We start from the raw sequence: 27455 nt of genomic DNA on the forward strand, positions 1-27455 counted from the left end.
CTAATTCAAGTTAGTGTTTACTAAGTATAAGGAAATATACTGTGAAGAGTCCTGTGCTATAAGAAGGAAGGCAGTCCAAAGCCCATGAAAGACTCCCACTCAATTCACCTAGTACTGGGGCTTTCCATCTCTATATCTTAGGATTCTAAATTTAAAATACAGGCTTTCCATTTAAAAACAGGGCAAGGAAGAAGAGCCTCCTTTTCTAGCCTATATCACACTAAAAATAGACATTGTTTTTGTTGTGGTATTAGCTGTGCTGGGATGCATCCTGGCACAGATGATCCAATTGATCAACAAAAATAAGCATTGGGCGCTGTGCCCCAGAAATCTCCTGCAAGGGATTCCCAGGGCTTGTGCATCATGTTACTTGCATCTCGACCTACAGTGCAACTTTTCAAGTGCTGAGGGCACACCAACCTGGAGTGCAGTAGTGTGAAATACATGCCCCGGGAATCCTCCAGTAGAGAGATTCCTGGGACACACATCTGCTTAGGGGAGAGGGGTGGGGCCAAGGATTCCTACAGGATTGCAGACTGCATCCTGAGTTGGGGTGCGGCAATATGATATGCGTGTCACAGGACCTCTTACCAGAGGATTCCTGGGGAGTGTCTCTGCAAGCAGGGAAACCTGGGCAGGCACTCCCAGGGCTTCAGGGGCCCAATCCTCTGTGACCTGGGAACTCCTGGGAGTGCCTGCCTGAGGTAGTTGGAGACCATGGGCAGCTCTGGACTGCCTGTGCTCGCCTATCATAAAACAAACAGATGTGTACTAAAAAGGAGAACAAATTTATACCACCTATTGTTCAGCCAATTTGGGGCACTGGCAGCACAAAAAAGGGCATACACATCTGTTTACTTGAGCTTTGTACCACCATAAAAATGTTATGGGGGCACAAAGGTAACTTCTGTTTCTGGTTTAAGACACTTGACTTCCACTGAAACTATATCCACTATAGCAGCACTTAGGCCGAGTCACCAGAATTCATCAGTGAATAGGCACTGAACAGTAGAACCAAACTGACAGCTTGGTTTTCAGATCATTTTGAATTGTGAAATAGCTCCTGGATCATCCAGGCCTGAGCAGAAAAAATAAAAGTTAGACTATTCTTTGGTTTAAGGGGAGGTCTAAGAATGTAATATTTATTAAAAGATAAACCCACAGGTTGTCTTGCAGGTCTCTAGTTACATCATAACCATGTAAAAGTAACATTTATAATGACACCTCATCACCAAACATGCAAGCTTACCTAATGAATCTCAAGAGAAGTGGGGAAAGCTCCCTTGACCGGGGCTCCACTCTGTCAGGAAACTTGGCCAATGCTTTCCACAGCAGAAAACGGAAATTTGTGTGATCCATCCTCTCACTGCAATATGTTCGCAGCCTCAGCTGCTCAAGATGCAGAGTCCTCACATCTCCTCCTGAAATCGTCTCATTCTCCGTATCTGTAGTGTGTTCCTGCTCTTCCTCCAGCTCCCCTTGCAACTCCCTTTCTATAACAGAAAATGTTACATCTTGGTTACTTTAAGGAAATTCATTCAGCAACTGCTGTGGTGAGGGTTGGTCCCATAATGTAAAAGGTTAATTATACTATCATAGAATCATAGCACCAGAAGGGACCTGTGCAATCATCAAATCTGGTCCCCTGCCATCGGCAGGAAGTATTGGGCTCAGATGAGCTCGGCAAGGTGCCTGGCCAGCCTCGTCTTGAACACCTCCAAGGAGGGCGACTGCACCACCTCTACTGGAAGCATGTTCCAGATTCTGGTGACCCTTACAGAGAATTAAGTTTTTCCTTATATCCAACCTGAATTTACCCTCTATTAGTATATGTCCATTGGTCCCCGTCCTCCCTTGAGGTGCCCTCCTGAAGAGTTGCTCTCTTAGTTCTTGAGGCTATCCCACCTGAGGTACTTGAAGTTAGGGATAATTGTATCTATACAATTGTATCTATAATTGTATCTATATTGTAGGCAGCTAACAAGTCACTTCGCACTCTTCTCTTCCTCAGGCTGAACAGACCCAGTTCTCAGAGTCTCTCCTCATTGGGCCCACCCTCCATGCCCTTAATCAAACAAGTGGCCCTTCTTTGCACCCTCTTGAGCTTATCCATGTCCTTCTTGAAGTGCGATATCCAGAACTGGGCAGAGTACTCCAGCTGCGGCCTCACCAATGCCGAATAGAGAAGGAGGAGTACCTCCCTGGATCTAGTGGCCACACAGCGACTGATGCACACCAGACTTTTATTGGCCCTTTTGGCAGCCGTTACACTGTTGGGTCATATTCATCTTCCAGTCGATTGTGACCCCCAGGTCTCATTCAGATGTTGTGTCAATCAGTAGGCCACCACCCATTGTATGGTTGTGGTGAGGGTTCTTCCTACTCAGGTGAAAGAGCTTGCACTTCTCCCTGTTAAACCTCATCTGATTTCCTTCCGCCCGTAAGTCCAGTCCATCAAGTTCCTCCGGGATCTTTGCCCTATTCTTTGGTGTGCCTGTGTTTCCCCACAGCTTCGTATCACTTGGGAACTTAATCATCGCGCTTTCTACCCCTTGGTCCAAATCGTTAATGAATACATTGAATAGCATGGGTTCGAGCACCAATCCCTGGGGGACCCCACTGGAGACAGCCCTCAAGGATGAGGCCATCCCATCGATCACCAATCTCTGGGAACGGCCTCTGAGCCAGTTGTCCGCCCACTTCACTCCAGCCCAGTACAGTACTCTACAGTTTGTTAGAGAAAATCCCATGACAGACAGTGTTCAAGGCTTTGCTGAAGATGTCTATGTCAGACATCTATTTGGCAAATTCTTCTCAGGGCTGATCTGAAAGTGCAATATGGCTTACAAGATGTTGCAGGATGGTAGAATGTGGGCACTGAGTCATCTAGAAGCTCAAGCCCTGGGTGTGCTCATGCCTTTACAATGGAATTCAGTATTAGAATTCAAGAGCACAGCCAAGACAGACATAGCATTTGCTGAGATCCCACTACGTTGAAGATAAGCGGGTCCTGAAAAATCTCTACGGATATGTCTAGAATCATCTGAGCAAAAAATAACTTCACTTTCTTCATGGCTGTTACAGTAGAAGGGCACCAGCAATGCCCTCATCTCCCCTGCTTTGTACCTATGGCACGTTGCAGGGTATTCTTGGCATTTTGGCTTTGTGCTTTGTAGTTGTGGTAGCACAGGATTAGAAGTAAATGATTTTTAGGAATCTGTATAGATAGTTGCCTGTGAACACAGAGGCATTGCCCCAGGAGACCCCTTCTTGTCCTATATGCTTAAGATTTCTGATGATTCCAGTCACCAAGGGCAGATTCAGCCTTAAGAGAGAAGCAAGCATCTGAGTGATACCCCCTGTCCCTTGGGCTGTCCCTAACTACTCCCTGACAAGTAGGATAAATGAGGGAGAAAACAACTTTCTTTACAGGCCTTTCCCTTCCCACTCTGGAAACAGGGACAGAAGGAAAAAAGTTATATCCCAGCTTCAGGGATACAGGTTGTCCTGACTTCCTCCTTTTTTTTTTTACCCATCTTGGACATGCAGGAGCAAATAAGCCAGCCCTGCTCATGAGCAACTCAGCTCTTAGCCAAGTTTAAGTCAACCATCTACAAGATGTGGCTTACCTGCATAAGTAGCAGCTCTCTCCAGGTGTTCATAATAGACTTTCCAAAACTGTTTATTCTCCATTTCACTAGCATGAGAACTAAAATTAATTAAGACAACGGGTAAGGTAAAAAAAAAGTCGTATGTCACTATCCAATATAATTACTGGTATGTTCAAAGGCTTCACACTTCCAGTCATAGTCAGTATGTACAGCTGTAACAATTCCATTTCTCTGCCTTGGTTTAAAGATCCCAAACGTTAAGTGTTCTTAAAATATTTTAGCTACATTTTGTGCATTCAATTAAATTCCATTTTAATGCAGAGGTTTTCAAGTCTAAATTTCAAGGAGTTCTTTGCAATAACACAGCTCTGATCCAACACAGCATGAACATATATTTTGAAGACGCAGTTTAACATTTTTCATTATTTCACTAATTTGATGGGAAAAATTCCATTTACTTCACAAGACATGTATTAAAAAACATGAAGGAGACCAAAGTTAGACAATACAAGTTTCAGGTTCCATTCAGTGATCAGTGGGAGTTCTCCCATTGACTTCAGTAGGTTTTGAAGCTAGTTAGTAGTAAGGGCAGTAACGAGAGGAAAAGAAACATACCAGTAACACTTATAACATGAGAGAGAAATTCTTATCTTGGATTCTGTTCCCTTTATGTCACCAGCCTAATGTTATTTAATAATATTTTTCCTCTTTAATATTGGTACATCATCAAAATAAGTTAAAGGTCAGAGGCATTTCTGCAGTAACCCACATCAATATTTTTTCATGCTTATGTATATGCATTTGTACCATTTTTATTTAGGTATTTTTAAAGCTCTGAAGAAGGTACAACAATGTTACAGAAGTTCCCGGTATCTAGCAGCACAAAGGTGGCCAACCTACAGCATGTATGTCACAAGTGGCATGTACAGCCTATGTATGGCATACTGAGGAATGGGAGGGGGACAGGCTGCACAGTGGCAGATGGGGCAGGAAGCAGAAAGCAGAGCAGCAGATTGTTAGGGAACAATAGGCAGAAAGCAGACTGAACAGAGCAAGAGGATGAGAGGAGCACTTGGGGTATCCACCAAAAAGGCTGGACCCAACTGCAATAGCACCTACTTACGTTATAAGCTCAATAACAGGATCCCAGAGAGGACTGAAGTTAACATAAAGCATTCCCAATAAATATCGAAGAGGCACCTACAGTAACACAAAAAAGAACGCTGTTTTAAATTTTAACAACGATATTTAAAGTAGGTAGACAGCTAGCTTCCCTGACTGAGGAACTGAGAGGAAAAAAATAAATAAATCAGTAAAGTTACCACCTCAGCAGCTTCACCAATCATTAAAAAAATATTTTATATTGTTATTACTGATGGCAGAATGTAGAGGCCAGGACTTGATTGGGGCAGGCACTATGCAAATGACAAAAAAAAAAAGAGAGCTCCTGTCCCAAAAAACGTTCCTTGAATTAGATACAATTACCCCTATTAGGACTGGATCCCTGTTGACCTAGATGCTGTACAGCCAGGAATATGATCCCTGCCAAAAGGAGCTTACAACTCAAGAAAGAAAATGCTAAAAAGATTTAAGCACCAGGGAATATTTAGCTATCACAGGGAAAATTCCTGACCCAGCAGCAGCATCTATGGTGTGAAGCCCACAGCAGCTGAACAGTATGACTGGATTCAGGAGCCACAGAAAGACATCCCTGCCATCTATAAATCCTCTCTCCTGTCATGAGCTCCATGCAGACAGACCCCCAAGCCTCATAAAGCTGGACCTGAGGTTCGGACAGAAGGAGTTTATTGAAAGATAAAGGAGATAAATTCTGAATAACTCACCTGAGCTCTTAACCACCCATGTTTGATTTCTTCGCTGTTACCATTTAAAACAGCTTTTAGAACAGTGATCTATATACTTATTTTTCCTGCCAAATATGGAGCAGGATAAAATTCCAGCCAATTAAAAAAATAACCACAGCTAAATAAACAAATCTTCATAGATTCATAGATTGTAAGGGGCTGGAAGAGACCTCACAAGATCATCAGGTCCAGCCCCCTGATCATCAGGTCAGGTGACCCCAGCAAGGTGACTGTTAGGCCTGTGCGAAGCGGCAAGTATTCGATTCACAATCAGCCGATTTGGAGGGACAGTGATTCAATTTGGTGATTCGAATCACTGTCCCGATTCAATTCGGCTGATTCAGATTTGGAGATTCAGCCATAGACTATAATGGGGAAATCACTAAAATACCTATAACTTTGTCATTATTAGCGGTCTGAAAGAAAACTAAAAAAGCAAATGGGTGCGGAGTGAGGAGGGTGGCACTCACTCCATCTGCATGTGGAGGTTGGGGAGGTTCATCTTCAGGAACACCAGCTGCTCCACCAAACTGGGATCCACGGAGATGCATTGGGGTATCAAAACATCACCAGTAATGCTGAACACCCTCTCGCTTGGAACACTGGCTGGTGGACAGGACAGATGATCCCAGGCAACCATGGCCAGATCCTGCTACACCTGGATGTGGGTTGCAGTGCAGCAGCTCCATGTCCTCGGTGAGATAGGTAGCCAACGAGGCCTCCGTGCTACCTGCCTGATGGTGGGGTCTGGTGCCTCTGGACCCCAACACTGAAGCCATGCCCTTGGCCCACATTGGCAGCAGCTGTGGTGGAGGAGACTGGCTTGTGGTTGAAGTTCTGGCACGGGAAAGTGGATCCCCCTCTTCTATGTTCCCCCGACTCTGCCGTTCTGCCTCCCTGACTCTGTTCACCAGCACCTCCATCCAGTGATAGAAAGTTTTGCTGCTGCAGACACACCCCTTCAACCTCAGGTCGCACATGCCCACCAGCACGTGGACCGTACTGGACCACAACAGATCCAGCCATTTTTGATGCCCTCCTTCAGTTGCTTCACCTGTGCCTGCACCTCTGGTGAAAGTGGCTTGCCCCAGCCATGGACATCGATCCCCTGGAACTTCTCCATTTTGATTCTCAAGCTTCTTCACTATGGAGATCACCTGGCTAAGGAGGGCACTGCCAGTGCTGAGGGTCTCGGTGGCCTTGAGGAACAGAGGCTTCCAATTTGATTCAGACCTTTTAACGGAATCTCCTCCAAATCAAATCAGCTACTGAAGCTTTGCACAGCCCTAGTGAACAGTCTCTTGAAAATTTCCAGGGTAGGTGATTGCACCACCTCTGCAGGGAGTTTATTCCAGTCTGAACACCCTAACCATGAAGAACTTTTTCCTAGTGTTAAGCCTGAAACAGTCTTCCTGGATTTTGTGGCCATTACTCCTGGTTTTTCCCCCAAAGGTGCCCTGGTGAATAGTTGTTCACTGAGCCCTTGATGTATTCCCCTGATATAGTGAAAAGCTGCTACCAAGTCCCCTCTCAACCTTCTCTTTTTTAGGCTGAAGAGACCCAAATCCCTCAGTCTTTCCTTGTATGGCTTGCCTTGCAAGTCTCTGATCATACAGGTGGCTCTTCTCTGGACTCTCTCAAGTTTTCCCATGTCCTTGTTGAAATGTGGTGCCCGGAACTGGATGCAGTACGCCAACTGCTGTCTCACTAATGCTGAGTAAAGCAGAAGAATCATTTTGTTGGTTTTGCTGGAGATGCATCCATTGATGCATGCCAAAGTATAATTTGTCCTGCTGGCTACAGCATCACACTGCCAGCTCATGTTCATACTATGATCTACTATTACCCCTAGGTTCCTTTCAGTTGTGGTGCTACTCAGCTTGGCACCACCAAGCCTGCAAGCATGTTGAGGATTGTTCGTCCCGATGGAGCACTGTATGCTTTTCAATGTTCAACTTCATTGGGTTCTGATCTGCCCAACTTCCCAGCCTGTCTAGGTCCACCTGTATCTGCAGCCTATTTTCAAGCGTAACCACTCTCCCTCATAACTTGGTGTCGTCCACGAACTTGGCCAGTGAGCTCTTCACCCATATCCAAACCATTGATAAAGATGTTGAAAAGCACTGGACCAAGCATGGACCCCTGAGGGACACCACTGGCCACTTCTTGCCAGGACGACACAGATCCATTCACTAGAACTCTCTGGGTCCTACCCTGCAGTCAGCTTCCTACCCACCTAACTGTCGAGCAGTTAAGCCCGCAATACTCCAATTTTCCTATGAGAGCATCATGGGATACCTTATCAAAGGCCGTTTGGAAGTCAAGGTATACAATGTTGATTGACCTCCTCTCTCTCATCCAGGTGGCGAGTTACCTGCTCGCAGAAAGAGATGAGATTGGTAAGACAAGACCTACCCACGACAAAGCCATGCTGGCTGTCGTTCAGAATCCTACCCTGTGCAAGCATATTGCACATAGACTCCTTGATGAATTTTTCCAGGATTTTCCCCGGGATAGAAGTTAGGCTAATTGGCTTATAGTTGCCCAGGTCCTCTCTCCTCCCCATTTTGAAGATGGGCACAACACTGGCCCTCTTCCAGTCTTCAGGGACCTCCCCCGAGCACCACAAATTTTGAAAGAGTTTTGCCAGAGATCCTGCGATGACTTCAGCCAGCTCCTTCAGCACTCTCAAATGAAGTTCATCACCAGCTCAACGTCAACAGTAGGAAGGTGGTCATTCCCACCATGCCCATTCTGAACCTTATCTAGTACGATTTTCCCCTTAGTCTGGTGAAATACCGAAGCAAAGTAGTCATTCAGAAGTTCACTTTTCTCTTGAGTGTTGGTAACCAGCTGTCCTGAGTTGTTAAGCAATGGCCCCATGCTTCCATTTGTTTTCCCCCTGTTCCCTATACCTAAAGAAGGACTTCTTTATTGTCCTTGATTTCTGTTGCTAGTTTAAATTCAGTCGCTGCCTTAGCCTTTCTAATCTGCTCCCTACAAGTGTGGGCCATTGTTGTACAGTCTTCCTTAGGGACTATCCCAAGCTTCCATTGGTTATATGCCTTTCTTCTTTTTCAAGAGAACCATGATATCCCTATTAAGCCAAGAGGGCATACCAGCCCTTCTGCTACTTTTTCTCCACATGGGAATGGATTTCTTTTGTGCTCCGAGGATCATGTCCGTGAGGAACAACCACTCTTCATGCACTCCTCTCATCTTTGGTCCCTGGTCCCGCAGTGCTTCCCTTACCATTGCCCTGAGCCTGTTGAAAGCCTGTTCATAGCAAACAGTGATCACAAACCAAAACAAGACATTCCTCAACATGGTACAACATTGTGCATTTGGGCATTTTAAATGGTCTCCTGAAGCAACAAGTACCAGTCTTGGCTGGAGAAAGGAGAGTGGACTAGACAGATCACTGGTGCATTCATGCTTCAAGGGCACTTTAAAAACAATGGGTAACATACTTAAATGCATCCAGCTGACTTGGGGGCACAAGGCTCATTGACCTACCAGGGCATGTGTGCTCCTAAATTGTCATGGACATCTGTGAAAAGCCCACCCATAATGGCTAGTTCCTTTGTGGTAAAGACTTTACCAGTCTCTGAAAAGCCTTACAACATACTAACACGTACAAAAGTTTGCGGTTTTTTGGCTTAACTTACAAAAAGGAAATGATACAATCAATGTGCCTTTTGGCAATAACTTCTTACCTCACGTAATGGTCCCTCTGGTATTGCAGCCTGCACCACATCACATCTGAGTTTTCTTAAATGCAGAAGTTTCTCCCTGTAATCATTTACAGTCGCTGGAACGAGTTCAGCTTGAAGTAATAGGGCAAACACAGACTGAAGCTCACCTGGTCCATCACCCTGAAGAAAACAGCAAAATGTCTGTTGTTAGAGGATGCTATAATAAGCTATTTTGTTTAGTCAGAACTTTCCAGATCCACAGGTGCTGTCAACTGACTTCAGTGCAGCTATGCTTGCTGTGGACCAGGCCCATATAAATTGGAGGAAAATCCCAAGCAGGCATTATAGGGAGCCTGCTTTTGCTATAGAGCATAAACTAGAATATGGAACTGGTAAAGAAGTCAGCACCAAGAAAACAGCCTTTATGAAAAACAGTGCATCCAATGGGCATGAAATGTTAAAAATGAGAGAAATTGTAACACTACCTCAGTTGGGGTAGGCAGCAGAGCCTCAAAATGACTTAAAATCCTTGCAGTCAAGAGCCGGACCTATCAAAAGAAAAAAAACAACAACAGGTTTCCTAAGCACATGGGCACATATACTGCAAACTGTGATGGGCCAGTGAAAATGGATATAATTTTAAAAAGATGAAGGACTTTCACTTCTATACATAATAACACATTTTTTCTTTAGGCTTTCATTATTTATCATATTTTAAATGTAGCAAGAACTCCTTGCCACTGTGCTAGGAATTAATTTTCCATCAAAGTGCTTTGAAATGTTGGGACGCTAGTAGAATAGAAAATTACCTTGGATAAGCTGGTGGAAAGATTTGTGAGCAATTTATCAAACAAATCCATTAAGTTCCCTTGGGAAAGTGGATCTTGGCAACCACACAGTGCCAACCTGGTATAATACAGATCAGCCAACAGCAAGGCCGATGGATCTGAAGGGAAGGTGCTAAAACAAAAATACCATGTTATTACTGTTCAAGGTGATCACCTCCAGAATACAAAATTTGAGAAAATACAGAACTCCCACTCCCCCCTGCCATCCACATTCTAGTACAGTGGTTTTCAACCTTCTTACACTCAAAGCATCCTTCATTAGACTCAAGGCACCTCTCAAAAATGCCAGCTCTAAGCTTTCCCTTGTATTTGACTATGAAAAAGTAACAGAAACCCTTCTGTTGCAAAGAATACCGAAAGACCACAACAGATTAGAATGTTCTTAATACTACTGATTCCTATTTGAAATCTCTGACTTTACCTTGAGTCATGTTTGCACACCTAATAGGTGTATCTGGCAATGGCATGCCAGATACTGCGCTTGTGGTCTTAGGGCACCAGTTACATAGGACAAAATGAGATCCGACAAGTTCATTTAATTCCCTCCATACCTGTAACTGGGCTTGTTATAGACTGACTGGCAAACTGGGTGCATGAAGAGACCTATGTAACTTCACAGATAGGATAATCCGAAGGCTGACACTGTGCATGTTCTTGGATAATTGCTGATTTCAACAGACATGAAGCAATGCCAACCTAAACCATGTGCCATACTGGATCAGCAACAGCAGCTAGGCTTGCATAAAGAGAGGAGCGAGTTGTCTTAACTTGCTTCCTCTGCCCCGAAAGAGTTATATCTTGTCAGCCAGAGTAGAATGAATAATTATAGGGGTAAGGCTGGCACTGGGCCTCATAAAACTAGTCTTAAAGCTCCTGTTTTGGCCACAAATTGTTGATTTGGCTACAAAATCTATAAGAATGTCTACAATAATCTGCAAAAAATGTTAAACAGTGAGAACAGTATGGCTACCACAAGGAGAAATCCATTGATGACCAAGATTCTCAAACCCTATGGTGATGGGGACCAAATAAACAGGGAGGATGGATGACCAATCTGCTTTTCAGGAGACACCAGGCCCACTTGCTTCCTCTAGGTGGACTGGGAGGACTATGGTAGAAGACTGTACAGAACCTAAACATTTTCAGCTATTCTATGACAGATGTTAATTACTAGTTGCAGGAGGTGAGCAGAATAGTTTTTATTAAAAAGCAAAGCACAAAAATGAAGTGCCCCTCCTCAATAAAGGGAGTATACAAATCTAATTCATACCTAAGAGTAGACTTAAACCCTAATATCACAGCTGAACCAAAACCAGATTCACAATAACAACAACAATGTGATACTTATATTTCACTGAGACTATTTAAAAAACTTTGTGTGTGCATGTGTAAGCAGAATAACACAAAAATTTATCAACAGGAATAAATAAAAACAGCATTGCTACCTTCACATATTTAATAGCAATAATGGTTAGTCTGCAGCTTTCAAATAGAAATCTGTTTTAAGTGAGCAAGTGCTAAGGAAATAGCAGTATCAAATACATATACTACACAGTATCCTCCAGGAGGCAAGTTGTGACCAACAAAATTCCATACCCCAAAGAAATATAAGAATACAGATTCCTTTTACTTAAGTGCCCTTATATAAAGGCAAAGTCATCTCTCCACTATATTAAGTGGAATACCAGGAAGAGAAAATAGTTTACTTACGTCACCAAGCGCTTCACACGTTCCACAGGTAACAAAAGGCGAATTTCAGAAGATTCTGATAAACTAAGTAGTGTGCTCACAGCTTGGCAGGCCACAAACAGGCTTTCTGGGAACAGACAGCAAGACCAATCTATATATCCATTTGTTTGTATTGTATTTGTTTGTTTCTCAAATAAAAGGAGGCACAGAGGTGAAACAATCATAATCCAACTGCCCTGCAACCAGCATTTCTGTCACTAAAGGCAGTAATTTGAACTTCTGTCATCCATTGTGGAGTCATAAACAAAAGTTCCCTAAGGATTATCAAAGCACATGTCCAATCTGATCTGCTGTTGTTTCTAAACATGGGAAGCACCCTGTTTGAGTCTATATAAGGAGAGCCAAGTACTAGAATTAAGCTCTGCTCTACAGCTCCCACAAAAAATATTGCACTTAAATGGTACTTGGCAAAGAAAAAATACAAAAACCATTACAGAGAGAAAAGGTGAGGTGGGGGATAGAAATAAAAAGAAGTACACCAAGTACCCCTATTGCCAGTGGTTCTCAACCTTTTTAGACTCAAGGAACCCTTTGAAAAAAATGCCAGCTCTTAGCTTTCACTTATTTCTTGACTATGGAGAAGTAACAGAACAATTGTTCTGTTGCAAAGAACTCACAAAGACCACAACAGATCAGAACACTGCTGACGCTATAGATTCTCATTTTAAATCTCTGGATTTAGTTTGTGAGTTACGTGCAGGTGTTTGCACAGCATTTTGTGGCACCCTTAGGAGAATCTCCTGGCATCCAAGAGGGCTGCAGCACTTTGGCTGAGAATCACTTCCCTATAACTTTGCATCTTGGGCTGCACCCAGATGTTACTTTTGTAGGACTACAAATTTGGAGTCCTATAAAAATAACAAGCACTGTGGGCAGCCACGTATTCAGAGCCCCCCCTGGCTGGAGTGCAGCAAAAGAACACTCTTCAGCCAGGGTATGATTGGGGGCTGCTCCATACTTGCCCCCACTCCTAGGGAGTCTATCAGTGAGCCAGACAGGTACACTGACAAACAAGTAAGTCTAGCTCCCAGGCAGCCCAGAAGCCAGCTGGCTCTGGGTTTTCTAGGGGCTGTTTAAAGGTCCCAGTGCTTTAACGAGCTGCTGATGTTTCATCCACAAGAGCTCTTTAAAGTTCCTGGGCTGCAGGGAGCTCCAACACCTTTACTGCCAGGTGGCAATAGTGACAGGGATCACTGCAAGCCTCTGGTAATGCAGAAGCCTGAATGCCAGTCAGCAGCAGTCCAGGCTCCCAGGCTGCAGGTATGCCAGGGCCTTTACTCAGAGCCTGGGAGCTGGATCACCAGTCTGGCAGCCCTGACAGTTCATCCGTGGGCAGGCTGACAGGGAAACAGCTCCTTTCACCCCCTTGCTCCCCTTGAATTTGGGAAGAGAGAACAGAGTACCATGGGACCATCAGGGTCTCTCTATGACCCCCCATCTGGCCATATATTAAATTTGACAAGTCACTGTTCAAATGGCAACATTATTTGTTGTTGATCTGCCATTTTTGTGGCAGATCCGTCATTTTTATCCTGGGACAAAATGCATTAATGTTTGGCGTGTTGCCCTTTGTTACGGGAGACTTGCATATGCACTGCAGCATAGGGAACAGCTAACATCTTGAGGAAGGCTCAAAAATATATGGAAGGATTTCCAGTTTTCTAAGGGATACAGAAACCCAATTTCATTAGAAATGAATGGAAACGGGGCTTTCAATGTGCTAGACGGGTTTTAAAAGTCTCATCCATAGTATCCTACCTGCAGATCACACACCTTTAGTGACAGAGGATTTCTCTCTCAGGTCCACTCCTATTATAGTTATCCCTGCACTACATAGCCAAAATACCTTCCAGGCATGAAGGGCAGAGCACAATTCTCATCAACGCCACACCTAAATAGGCCACAGGGTTGTTTGCAGTATAACTGACCACTCCTTTCTTTTCCTATTGCAGAAGAGTCATTGTTTCTGTGCCAAGTATGCAACAGAAGACTTTTGAAATATGGAAGAGTTATTTACCCAGCTTCTATTGAAAATTAGTAGGAACTGGGTACCTATTCTTCATTGTGCCTTTGAAAAATCTTCTGTCATTTTGATCTGCCTCTATGCCCCCACTGCCCCCCACAAGCTCTTTCTGATTACCGATCTGTGTTCTGAATGCCTTACTGAAACCATTAGGAAATTCTGCATTTAAAAACAAAAACTAGTCGCAGAATCAGACTATGTATCTATTACTTTTAGATTATTAAGGGTTTTCCCCCCCCCAGAATTAATTACAATAGACTAAAACAGTTGTGTAGTATATAAAAATATGGACAGGAAGAACAGCTGGTGTTACTGACAGAAAGACACAGTATTGAAGAGGAAAAGCAAAATGCAGTACACTTCTTTGGGTATTTCTATGAAGATTAATCTAGATTATGGTTGTTTGATTGATACAAATATGTACCTGCTGCAAGCACTCTGAGATCCATGGATAAAGAGTGCTCCATAAACAAAATGTTGGTATCTGTTTATACGTCTGCCTACCACTGAATTTAATTATACCTCTCAGAGTAATAATTTTCACAAGCATTTTCAATCCAATCATAAGAGTTCTCTGGTAAAGGTTATATTAATGATTAACAGTTTATTAATTTGTGCCACTGTACCTGTAGGCAAGACTTTTAATTTTAGAATTGCTATCAACACTACCCGTGATGCTGAGAGTGAAATCCTAGACCTGCAGATTCCAAACACTGCAGCCAGAGAACCCTTATAAAAATAATAAGAGAGTATTACTATCTCATTGACACAAGCTGTCCTAGTTTGACCTGGTTTGGATCTGCTTTTCATTTCTTTGCCTTCCCACTTGCTTCTTTTTCTTCACAATGTGTCTTTTAAATACTATCATCCTCTCCATCTCAGCCAGACACAGCTTTTGTGCCTGCTTCTGTGGATTCCTTGTTCAATCACTATCCTCTGACATGATATTTACCTTTCCACCCTATTATTTCTATAAATGACAATTGCTGTCCTATTTTCTGCTGCCCTTTTTCAGTTGTGGGTTTCAGGTTTTACTGGCTTGCCAATTAAACCGGGATACAGTGCAGTTCTTCTTCTTTACTGTGCCTTGTTTCTCTAGAATAACTGTGCCAATAAGAAGCTACTGAATGCAAGATGTCTATATCTGACCTTTGCGGAGGCCTCCTTTGTCAACAGCCACGAAGAGGGATTCTATAAACCTGGTAACTGGTGGCACGATTTTTTCTTTGTCTATTGGCCTGCCAAAAATGAAGTCAGAAATGTTTATTGCAATGCAAATACCAGACACAAAACAATGGCTTATCTCATACAGTTTGTTTATTCTATTTCACAACTTTAACCACAGCATTAATTATGATTTTCTAAATTCTTCTTCCAGCACTGCTACAAATGAGAGTTGTTTTGTTCCTTAGGGACATTAGAAAATAACAGTTTTTGGAGCAACTTTTTCAAGCCTACTAAGTGAGAAGCCAGGAAAAAAACTTCCCAACTTTGGCAGTGACTTGCTTTGTCACTACAGACAAGTGATTTCAGTTGTTTCGCAGTTTACCCATCTGTAAATTGGGGATCATAACGTCCTTTCCTTTCCATAAGTGATCCAAGATACATGAGCTAAGTAACAGCCGTATTCAAATATAAGGCAACCATATCATAGCATACCCCTTACCTAATATGTGGAAGCACCACAAGGGCAGCCCAAGAGTGTGAAAGATCAGTAACGTCTTCATTTCCTGGTAACTGAATTAGAGATAGAATGTGATCCAGCACAGGCACTGGTGACCTTTCTCCATTGCTCTTATTTTTCTGCTGTCTTGTACTGGCCCTAAAAATAAAACCAAATCTTCATTAGCAACTCATTACATAACAGCAGTTATACTTTCCCCTGCCAATTCTGACATTTAAACTTAAATTGGCTCCTTTTAATGTTTATCAGGGGTGCTCATCAGGAACTGGGGGAATGTCTGTTTACCAGAGCACCCCAAAGGATGACAAGATCGAACGGTCACAAACTCCTCCGTGACCGTTTCAGGCTGGACATAAGGAAGAACTTTTTTACTGTCTGAACCCTCAAGGTTTGGAACGGACTGTTGCCAGAGGTAGTTCAAGCACCTACCCTGAATGCCTTCAAGAGACATTTGGATGTCTATCTTGCTGGGATCCTATGACCCCTGCTGACTTCCTGCCCCTGGGGCAGGGGGCTGGACTCCATCTTCCAAGGTCCCTTCCAGCCCTAATGTCTATGAAATCTATGAAATGTGAAGCTGGGCCCCTTCTTAACCCAAAGCAACACACTTTTTGATGGGATTCTTATTATCTCCACAACATAAAGTACCAACCACCCATTCATTCCTAATCTGGAGAGGACTAGAAATTGTCTGTAAAGAATTACTGAGTTTCAACAAGATTTGGGGCTTGCTCCCACACCTCAGAAGTGGTTGTTGCTTAGTTGTAAAAGTAGGGTGCATACATTTGTATTTAAGATGGGATGTAAATCTATCCAAATCCCAAGAAATTAGTCAAAGAAAAAGTGTTTTCTATGATACCCTATAGGGCCTTGCTATCTGCCTGGATTAAAGGTTTAGCTCCATCACACCAAGTTCTTTGTTCCCTAAAGAAAACAAGCTGGCATGGCCTGTTTTCAGATGTGGGTCACTTTACTATATTGCTTGGCTTCTCCCACTCAATGCTCATCTGCCCAGGGGGATATAGTAAGCCTAGGGGCCTAGTGGCTGCCATTCTCCTCTTGACCTCAGCCTGGTGTTCCATGATGTGGGCAACCCCTACAGACAGATAAGAAAGTGCTTGCAAGTTAGCCCTTGAAAATCTCCAGAGTAAAGGAGTTCATTTCTACAGAATAGATAATTTTTAAACTACAGTTCCATGGAATTGGGCAGGTTTTCTCCTCTCCCTCTCTATATACAGGTAAAGTTCAGCATTCCCTTCAGTCATAAGGAATGATATATTGTACAAAAACAGGCCCAGAACTAAAGATTCCTGATCATACTTTGATACCCTCCCAAACAGAAAAGAATGTGTGATAGAAGCAATTGGAATTCAGAACACTTTGAATAATTGTTGGGGCTTTTACTTTATCACCAGTGTATTGCAGAAGCACCAAGAAACCAGAATCATGGCCAGGGTCCTATGGTACCATATGCTGAACGTATATTTAGGAAGATGTGGTCCCTACCACCACAAGACTGAACGTTTGAAAGACAAAGGTCGTATCTACCCCGCCCCATGAGCAAGACCAGGCAGACTGCCAAGAAGTAAGCCTCACCTCCCAGTACCTGCTCTGCATACATACAGAGTGGCTGGCATAGCCCCAAAGGCATGCTCCAGGCTCTTACTTCGGATCATGCTAAATCAGGGGTGGACAATTATTTCGGGCGGAGGGCCGCTTACTGAGTTTTGGCAAGCCATTGAGGGCTGCATAACAGGCAGCCAGGGGCAGCTAAATATTAATTTCTTTAATTTTTTAGGGGTCCTGCAGGACAGATGCGGCCCACAGGCTGCATTTTACCCACCCCTGTGCTAAATTGTCTAGTCTACAAATCTGCAGGGTACACAAAGTGGATAAGTGCTTATTTCTCATCAGTGTATCCAGTCTCACTCAACTGGTCTACAGAGGTACCATAAGCAACATATGAAAGCTGGGGAGAGAAATTTGTATCTGCTTGACTGGCCTCTGTATGTTACCGTATCCTTAATGTTATATTCTGAGCAGTTCTGAATACTAGAAAGCAAAATATATTGCTAAGTTGCTTTGAGAAGAGAGTAAACCTTGGAGAAGAGACAAGTGTTCACTCCTCTCTGTGACAGATGTATAGTAAATGTTTAACATGCCAGTGCTGCAGAGATTAGACCAACTCCTCAAAGGAAGATTAATAGTCAGTGAAGTGGAAGTCTGTTTGACAATGCGATCTTCCAAACCTTTCCAAGGAGAGCATAGATATAACATTATTTGTGGGGCATGTAGAGACTTACCCTATGGATGACTGTGTGAAAACAAGAGGATACTTTTCAAAAGCCATTGAGCCAACTGTGGGAGGTTCTGCTTTCACCAGAATAAGTTTAGCCAGAATTGCTAAGGCCTCATTGCTAGCCTGAACATCTTCTCCAGAGAAGCAGTGCTCAATGTACTCCAGAAAGCATGGAAGAAAATGCTAGGAGAAAAAAAAAAAGTCTCTCTCCAATTCTGACCAAGACAATAACTAACCCAAGACAGCAGAGCTCCTGGGGTAGCTGCAGTACTAATTTCAGGCTCCCCACAGAGCACATGAACCCTAAGATCAACCATGCTCTATGCAAAGAACCCAGTTTTCCTCAATTGCATTCCTCATATTTCCTCCACAAAGCACTGGGCCACCATATTCAGGTTACCCCACCCCACAAGATATCCCTGGTTTTCCATCTCAATCCCTGCTATACCCACACAGAAATCCCTGTTCTTAATACCAGTTATAAAAATCCCAAGCCTTCATCTTCATCTCTGTTCCTCCTCTCCCGAGAGTTGCCTTTCCCTCTGTGAACACAATATCTCCTGCCCCATTGTCAGTTTCTCCTTAAACTTTGGTTTCAGACACCAAACCTCATTTGAGGAAATTTGCCAGCAGTTTCATTATACTAAGAAACCTTCTTTGTCCTCACAATTTATTCTTTTTTATATTCAAAAGGAGGATTAGTGTGACTGAGAGCCTCTCTGTACATTTCTTGCAGCGTTCACATTTCTCTGAGTGCTGCTGCGTGTTAAAGGGATTTGGGAAAAAGTAAACCCCTGCATCCTAAATTTCCCAAATGTTTGATTTTTTAAAAACGTCTGTACTTCCACTAAGACAAGTCCCCTGCTAACCAATCTGCTGGGGACATGTCACAAATAGCAGTCAACATATTTAATTTTCTGGGGAAAATTCATGTAGGTGCTACAGATGTTAAACACTCATCATATGCAAAGGTACACCGTTATTTTAACCATTGGTTGCTCTTTAACTCTCATCCCATGCCTACCTTTTCAGGAATCCCATGAACTAAAATAATACTCTAGGACCTGTGTTAAGAGGGAACTACAACCAGACAAACCAGAATCTATAATAATGTATAGAAAAGAGGGTTTTTGTTATGTTTAGTTTTGCTTTATCATTTTCATTTTTTGATTTACAGTGACCTTAAGGATATGTCTACATCAACATGACCATGATAGGCGGAACCACACTGAAACACAGCCTTCCCACTGTACACAAACTATACCCAAAAAGGATGCAGCCCAGGTGGTGTTTGTGGGCACTGGGAATGCACCAACAGATCCATGTCTCAGGCATGCTTACTGGTGTATGCCCACATCATACCACAAGGGAATTAGCAATTTGGGCTATAGTACATGCAGAGTAGTCATGTAGTATTTCACTGCAGCATACTAGTGCAGTTTTCTGATGGTGTAAACATGACCTAAGACTCCGCCACTCCTACAAAATCACAAAAACATGGAAGATAGATGTTCAAAAATGATAAGCCACAGCAACAGAAAATATTGTATCATAGGAAGTAGATAAGTATACTATGAATTTAGCAGCTGTAATGGAATTTCCATGCTCAGTAGTCAAAATAACATTCCAACCTCCCCTCAGTCCTTCCCCACCCAAGGGGATGAACCCCTTACATTGCTTATGCTGATACGTCATTTGGCTACTAAATAAACTAAAAATGAAAAGTTCACCTACCCTCTCAAACTGTTTCATTGCAAACATTGCCTCAGAGAAATTCAAAAGGTTGTGTCTTTCAAACCCACTTCTAAATACCTGCAAGATGGAAATGAAGAATTAGCAGGGTTACACCAGCAACAAGCAGCTTATTTGTTCATAAAGGAAATAGAGACATGAAGTCTACATTCATCATATGCACATAGTAGGTGTTTCTCTGTGTTGATGGTGTTATGTATAAATGTCAACTCCCATCTCTCCTGACCCTGAGCGTTACATGCACAACACCAAGTACTTGAGTAGTCCTATTGAGGTTGCTGGAACTGTTCTCACAGTCACCAGTATTCAAATGCCTGTAGGATCAAGTCTTATGGACAGAACTGGACACACAGCAGGGTTGCCAGGAAGCGAAATAATCTTGCTGTTTAGGTGCTGGCCTCTGTCTCAACATCAGTTTCTGACAGAACCACAGGATCATAGAAAAATAGGGTACAAAAGGGACTTCAAGAGGTCATCTAGCCCAGCCCCCAACTCGAACAAGGATCATCATGTTCTAAATGCAGACATATGTTTGCCTAACCTGAACTTAAAATGTTCCAATCATGGAGATTCCAATACCTCTAGAGGTATTCTGTTCCAATGCTCAATCATTCCCAGTTAGAAAGCTTTTCCTAATATCTAATAGTAGTGTGCAAAAAGGGCCATATTCAATTTGGATTTGGATTCAGCCCGAATCCAAATCTGAAGATTTGATGCTATTCAGAGACATAGACACAGCTTTAAGGGTTTTTTCTACATACCTCAAGGTACCAGGCATGGCTTGTGAACTCTGCAATGCTGGGGCGCATGGAGCATCCCACAGGAGCACGACCCAAAGTGTTTCTGGTCTGCTGCCAAGAGTGCTGGGGACCCACCCCAACCCCGTGCTCCTGTGGGACGTTCCATCTGCCCCAGCATCGCAGTCCTGTACCTTGAGGTATGTTGAAAAAACATTTAAAGCTGTGTCTATGTCCGAATTGTCGAACCTTTCCGAATCTCTCTGAATCAATTCGGAGGTTTCCAATTCGATTCGGAGCGATTAAAGGGTCTCCTGATTCGATTCGGATTCAGAGATTTGGCCACCAAATCTAATCAGGGACCGAAGCTTCGCACAGCCTTAATATCTAACCTTGCTGCTATTTAAGCCTATTACTTCTAGTAGAGCTCCCTGTAGGCACAGAAAACAATTGATCACTATCCTCTTTATAGCAACCTTTGGAGTTTATAAAAGATGATCATATCCTTCCTCAGTCTTTGTTTCTTTGGATTAAATTATCCTAGTTCTTACTGCATTTCCTCATGGGTCACGTTTTCTAGACTTCTAATCATTTGGGTTCTTTTTCTCTTTGGCCTCTTTCCAACCTGTTCTCAATTTCCTTACAAACTGGACAGACCAACAAACTGACAGGAAGAATCACTTCCTTTATATACAAAATGTTTAGTATGCTATTAACCTTTTTTTTTTGCACAAATATGATGCATTACTTGCTATATAACCTATATTCAGCTTGCAGTCCACTATAACCTGCCAGGTCTTTTTCTGAAATATTGTAGCCTAGCCAGTCACTCACCCTCTTCTATTTGCATATTTAACTAATCCGGTCCTACTGTGATACTTTACACTTGTCCTTGTAACACCTGTAATAACATTTTATCTTTTTTTTTCAGACCATTTATCAAGGTCACTTTGAATCTTAATCACAACCTTTTAGAAGTGTGTTATTCTGCATAGCTTGGGATCATCCAAAAACATATTAAGTGTATGGCTCAATTCCATTTTGAAATAATTAATGAAGATACGGAACAGTATTATGCTCAAGATCAACTTGTGAAGAACCTTACTTGATACATCACTATGCATTTGTAGAGAGCCTGGCACAAGGGACTCACTCTCAGCTAAGGCTTCTAGACACTACTCTAATACAAATATATGACAAATTAAACAGGCTCTGGATCAACCCCTACACATTCACCACATGCATTGTTTCAGTCAGGGCAGTTTGTACCTTCTCTATAATACAAGAAAGATGTAAACATCTTGGAGTAAACTAGGAAATGGTTTACACAGTCTGAGTGTGTTCATTCTAGAGAGCTTGGACTGGGATGTATCTGCTGCAAAATGCGCTTTGTTACCTTCTCAATAGTTTCCTTAGTCAAAGCATCTGGCAGAGACACATTTTCAGCAAGAAGCAAGGCAGAAATGGCTTTAAGCAGGGTCTCACAACACGATGCTGAGAGATCCGGTGTTTGTAACATTGTCGTTAATGTCTGTGGAATAAGAGACAGAGAAAACAGTTATCACATATCTTGTCGGACAATGAAGCTCCAGCTTGAGTGGGCTGAGGTCTCTCTTCCGCAGGAAAAGCTGACAGGGAAAGCGTAACATTCTCAACCTCAGCCAATGGAAATTCCCCCTAACAGCCCTCCTAGTTGGGTGAGGGCTGGGTTTGCTTCCAGAAACACAACCCATGAGTGTCCCTAGATCCATGATGGAAGACATGGGGAGCCCTGGACAGCTCCTTCCCTCGGCCTCTGAACCAACTCCAGCTGTACAGAAACTTCAGGAACCATGGCTTCACAAGTTACCAAGAGTGGATACCCATGGTCCATTTCTCAGAGTCTGTACCCCTGGGTCTCAGGGCTGGAGGGGGAAGGGAAAAGGCACTTAGAAGAAGGGTATGCTGTAAGATAATACCCACAGGATCACATCAGGATAGAAAAATCAATGCCTAAGGGATTGCCAAGGTGACTGGAAGAGTGATGCTCTCAAATGTAGTTACACTTACTCCAGACCCTGGCACTTTCTGACCCAAGTCCTAAAGTCACCGAATCAAAAGAGAGTAGACAAGTATGGAACAGCCACGCTGGACCCCATCTCCACCTCAGATGCACATGAACCACCTCTGAGTATACTGGCCAAAGGGGAGGCCCTTACCCACCTTACAAACTGCTTCAGGTTGTGAGATTTTGGACCCGTTTCCATGTTCTGCTAGGATCAGATATACTTGCAATATCATTTCAAATTGTGCCGAACTCTCAGAAGAGTTGGTCTTAGTTATTTTCTTTCGCAATTCTATGACGAAGTCCTGCAAAAGATAATAATTTGACAAAAAATAATCAGATCCTGGTCTTAGATGAAGCTAACCTAAAAGAATTCCCATGACTGGATGTTTCAGCAGCCTGATATGTTATCACAGACATTCTTATCCCTATCTAGTAAATTCCAAAAACAAAGATACACCTAAGAGCTTAAAATAACCTAATAAACAGCATCCTGTAGCTCTTGGACAGAAATGCAAATATCTTTAAAGTGATTTTCTCCTTCCAAGAAGGTTTACTGATGGCAGGCCAAAGAGACGGAAGAAACTAACATTTAGTACTCAGCTGCATATGAACACATTGACCAGATTCTGACCTCAACTGATGTCACAAATTCTAGTGAGTCTGGACATGAAAAACTAGCCCTTACTGAATTTTGTGGGAGATGCAGAATGAATTCCAGCAGGGTTAGCATTTTATTCTGATTGCAGGTTTTTATGAAACAAGTTTCTGACCCTAGGAATGAAAAACTGTTAATTAAGTAAAGGGTTCCCTGGCTTGGTAGCCTTTAACTTGGTGGGGTGGCAGAAAGGGAGAGCAAGGTATTTCACTAGCCACTCGGTAAGATAACACACTGAGTTTTCCCATGGCAGAGTTTTCACTCCGATGAGAGAACTGCATTGGAGTTAGCAGATCATTTCCTGCAATTTCCTATTTTAACCTCTTACATCACAGAACAGATTGAAGCACTAAATGCAAAATCACAAGCTACCAAACTCAGGTTGACTGAATAAAAGCCATCCATACCTCACCTGGTAAGGCATTTAAAAAATATCTAGCATGTAATACTCTGTGACTGACATTTCCTCCAAATGAGGTGCTGCTAAGTGACACACAACACTTGGGCCCCCTCTACATATTACAGGAATTATGCAATTAACTGGAGACTAGCTACACATGCCAAGTAGCTGTTACACAATAAATATCTCCAACAAGCTATAAAGTTAGACCTCAAAAATGTGTTTCTTTATAGTTGGTTCCTATTAAGCTTTAAATTTGCACACGTAGATGAAAAGGCTCCCAACTGCAAGGGTGCAGCATGCCCAGCTTAAAACCCCTGGGCCTTGTCACTGCCACAGTCCCTAGGGCTTGGAGATGTGTGAAATCACCTGCCACAATTCTCAGGGTCCAGGGTGCCTCCTGCACCCCCAGGACAGGGGGAAATCACCCTTATGGCAATCCTCTAGCCCCAGGTGTTTTCCCATATTCCTTGTGGTGATCTTCAGGCTCCAGGGGTTTCTTGCACCACAGAGCCCTAGGGATTGCGACACCTATTATCCCCAGGGTCTGGGGGTTTCCTGCACCTCTGAGGTAGAGGGGAAATCACCTCTGAAGTGACCCTCCAGCCCTGGGTTTTTCCAGCACCCCCAGGCAGAGCCGCCCCTAGGGTACAGCAAATTGGGGCAACCGCCCTGGGCTCCACACTTTGGTGGGGTCCTGTGGAGCTGGGCACAGCGGCCACAGACCCTCCCACGAGGCCCGCCTGGAGCTGGCGGCTCAGCCCCGTACTGCAGAAGAAGCAGGGAAACCCTCCCCATGCTGGTCGGAAATACCTCTGCAGCAATCCTTCAGCCCTGGGGGTTTCCTGCACCCCAGGCAGCTATGATCCCCAGGGTCATCCCTACTCCCTCGCCTGCCCCCCCCACCCCCACCAAGGCAGGGGGAATCACCCCTTGGATAGGGATCACAACCTCCCTGTCCCAGGGTCTCCTGCCATGGGCATGTGGCATGTCAGGAGGTGCAACTGTGTGAACTGCGTATTAGATCCCATCACACCTTTACCTGCAAATGTAGAGGGGCCCTTGGACACGATGTGTCAGACCCTGAGGTAAGCCAAGAATCCATCAGGTCCCACTGACACAATGACCTAAAGCAGGTGTGTTAAATATATGGCCCATGGGCCGAAGCCAGCCTGTGGGTCACTGGACCCAAATCCCACCCCACACAACCCGGCATAACTGTGTTAACTCAGCAGTCAGTGGCCCTAGGTATCTGCATAAGGAAGGGGAGAATTTTTCTGTTAAGAGTCTGACATTTATGTTAATGTTTCCATTGCACAGAAATAGCAAACCCAGCACACCCAGATATTTTCCTGGTGGGAGTTCACCTTTCTTTCAGCTTCTAAAAAATAAGAACTCACTTGCAAACAACTGAAGAGAACATCAAAATGCTCCTTGTAGATGTACACTGCAGCTGATTTTACCATATATTTGAAGGCTTCTCCAACAACAATCCATGGAAGCTTAACTTCAGCTTCTGTTATAGGCCCCAGCTTTAGCATAATTAACTTTATAGCCTGGGAAGGAAGAGACAGATTAAAATTACAACTCTTTCACCATAGGAAATCTTTCTAAGATGTCAAAATGGTAATGGGATGTTTTATTCAACTATTGCAGGAAACATTCTCTAAAAGATTTAGTATTAGCAACAGGCATAATAATTTAGAGTTCAGAATTTTTATATTCCCCAAATGAGCACACACAACACGTTGATTACATGCATTATCAGCTAATAAAAATAATTTCAAATGCAGACATATTATACTATTATTAAAAGGAAAAACCTGAAGCCGTCCTATTACTATTAAGGTATAATGAAGAGCACAGTTTGCATTAAGGATTCAAACTCCATTGAAGTGAACAAGACATCAAATATCTTAAAAGAATGCTAGATTAGGTTGCCATACAGCAATAGATGCTGGTTGCTTAAAAACACTGTCCTTTTCCCATTTGTTTGACATGCCCAGGTACTTACTGTCTCTGCACAAGAGTGGAACATGTTTCTAACCCCCTTGCACATCTCGAAAAGCAACTGCCCGACACCCTCCACCTTTTCTGGGTGCTCTCTCAAGTCCAGAAACATTAAATTGAACAGGGCATTTTTATCAGAAACCTACAAAACAAAATGAACCAGGAAAACATTATCTTCACTTGAAATCAACCATATGGAAAGACAGCATTCAATGGCTACTGAGAGCACCATCTTACTTTATTCAACTAATTTATACCCACTAAATCTAAAACATCAGTCAATTAAGTAGAAAGGGTCAGATTTTCAACCACATGGACAGAAATCCAGTACACGTTTTATCAGGCCCTTTATTGTCTACCTATTTCAGGGCTTCCAGTATTTGTTAGCCCAAAGCTCAAAATCACCATGAAACCCTGTAAGAGTGGCTTTAAAAAAAATCATCACTTACCTTCCTCATTAAAAAGGTAAAGCTTTCAGCAGCAAAATTTCTGATGTGTGGTTTGTTGTGAGCCAACAGGGTACTGTATAAACTACAAATAAAATAGGCAATTAACTTAATACAAAAGAAGCAACATGAGAGAGTGAACACTATATGCCAATGTTTTGGTGTACTGTGTTTTACATTTTTTTCACTGACATCTGACATTCTGCAAATTTGGACTGTAATCTCTTCACAACAACGGCTGTCTCTTAATATTGGGACCTATACAATGGATTTCAGATGGAACCGCAAAGCACTATTCTAATGCAAACAGCTAACAACAACAAAAACAACATCACTACTTTGGGACAGCTCATGTTTTGGGACAAAGTTCTCAATGCTAACCAACTATTTGGTGACAGTCCAGTTTGATAAGCAGCTGAGATGTTACGACCTAACTGTGACAAGTATCATACTTGATTTAACCAATTACAGAAATGCTCTGCTAAATTAAAATTCAAGACAGGCTTGCAACTTACTAAAACGCGAAGTGTAAATACTAATCTATTAGCCAAGAGCAATGAAAGAGATTTTCTTTTCCTGGTTTGTTGTCCTATTGAACATACACTTGGTTTTAATATCTTCTTTTGAGGAGAATAACAAACACATTTACTTATAGAAAGAATAGTCCAGGGGTGGGCAATTTGGACCGGAGAGCCACGTTGGGAGTTTTGGTGAGCTGTTGCAGGCTGGGTCAGCAACCCCTCCTCCCCCCCTGCCATGTAGGCACCTCCACCCAGCCTGCAACAGCTCACCAGAACTCCCTAAGCAGCTGTACTTTTTTGCTCAGCTGGGTGGCTGGGATGGGGCTGTGGCAGTCAGGAAACAGCATCGAGGAGCCAGTAGGAGTGTGCAGGGAGCAGATCATGTATCTGCCCTGGGACCCACGCTTGTGCTATCCCCTCCCAGCAATCCCAGGGTCTCCAGGGAGACTGGCCAGGACCCACATGGGCAGGGCACGCAGCCAGGTGGCTGGCATGGGGGTCGCAGATGAGCAGCTGCATCCAGGAGCGGGATGGGTGGGCAGGACTGGGGTTGGGATCGGAATCGCAGGGCAGAGACAGCATAGGCCAGGGCCTGGGGCAGTGCCACAATCTGCTCCCTGCACACTCCTACCTGTAAAACCAATGCCTGTCGCAGGAGCGTACAGGGAGTAGATTGTGGTTCTGCCCCGAGTGGCGGCCCCTTGATCCTAACTCTGGCCCCACCTACCTGTCCCATTCCCTGTCTGTTGCAGCCCCATCCCAGACACCCAGCTAAACACAGAGCACAGCCACTTAGATAGTTCTGGTGAGCTGTTGTGGGCTGGATGGGGGTGCGGGGAGGAAGGAAGGAAAGAATGATGACCCAACTTGCAACAGCTCACCAAAACTCCCTAAGTGGCCCTCCAGTCCAAATAATTGCTCACCCCTGGACTATGCTCTGTATAAGTAAACATGTTTGTCTTTTTCCTCAAAAGAAAATATTAAAAACAAATATATGTTCAATAGGACAACAAACCATGAAAAAAATCTCTTTGACTGCTCTTGGCTAATAGATTAGTATTTACACTTTACTTTTTACTAAGTTGCAAGCCTGTCTTGAGTTTTAATAACCCC

The 27455-nt window shown here is 43.3% G+C and overlaps 1 protein-coding gene across 1 annotated transcript in view; it reads right to left on the bottom strand.

Moving 5' to 3' along the window:
- UTP20 (UTP20, small subunit processome component) overlaps positions 1–27455 on the bottom strand; it is a 101033-nt gene that overhangs the window by 64909 nt on the left and 8669 nt on the right. Inside the window, 16 exon segments of the mRNA XM_006024210.2 lie at positions 1250–1493; positions 3630–3709; positions 4735–4811; positions 9193–9351; positions 9657–9719; positions 9981–10131; positions 11730–11835; positions 14941–15029; positions 15458–15613; positions 17779–17957; positions 19509–19586; positions 21660–21794; positions 22466–22612; positions 24766–24921; positions 25380–25517; positions 25825–25906. Of these exon segments, the coding sequence (XP_006024272.1) occupies positions 1250–1493; positions 3630–3709; positions 4735–4811; positions 9193–9351; positions 9657–9719; positions 9981–10131; positions 11730–11835; positions 14941–15029; positions 15458–15613; positions 17779–17957; positions 19509–19586; positions 21660–21794; positions 22466–22612; positions 24766–24921; positions 25380–25517; positions 25825–25906 (2040 nt within the window).

This window comes from Alligator sinensis, unplaced genomic scaffold (genome assembly GCF_000455745.1).
Source record: "Alligator sinensis unplaced genomic scaffold, ASM45574v1 scaffold166_1, whole genome shotgun sequence".
NCBI lineage: Eukaryota > Metazoa > Chordata > Crocodylia > Alligatoridae > Alligator > Alligator sinensis.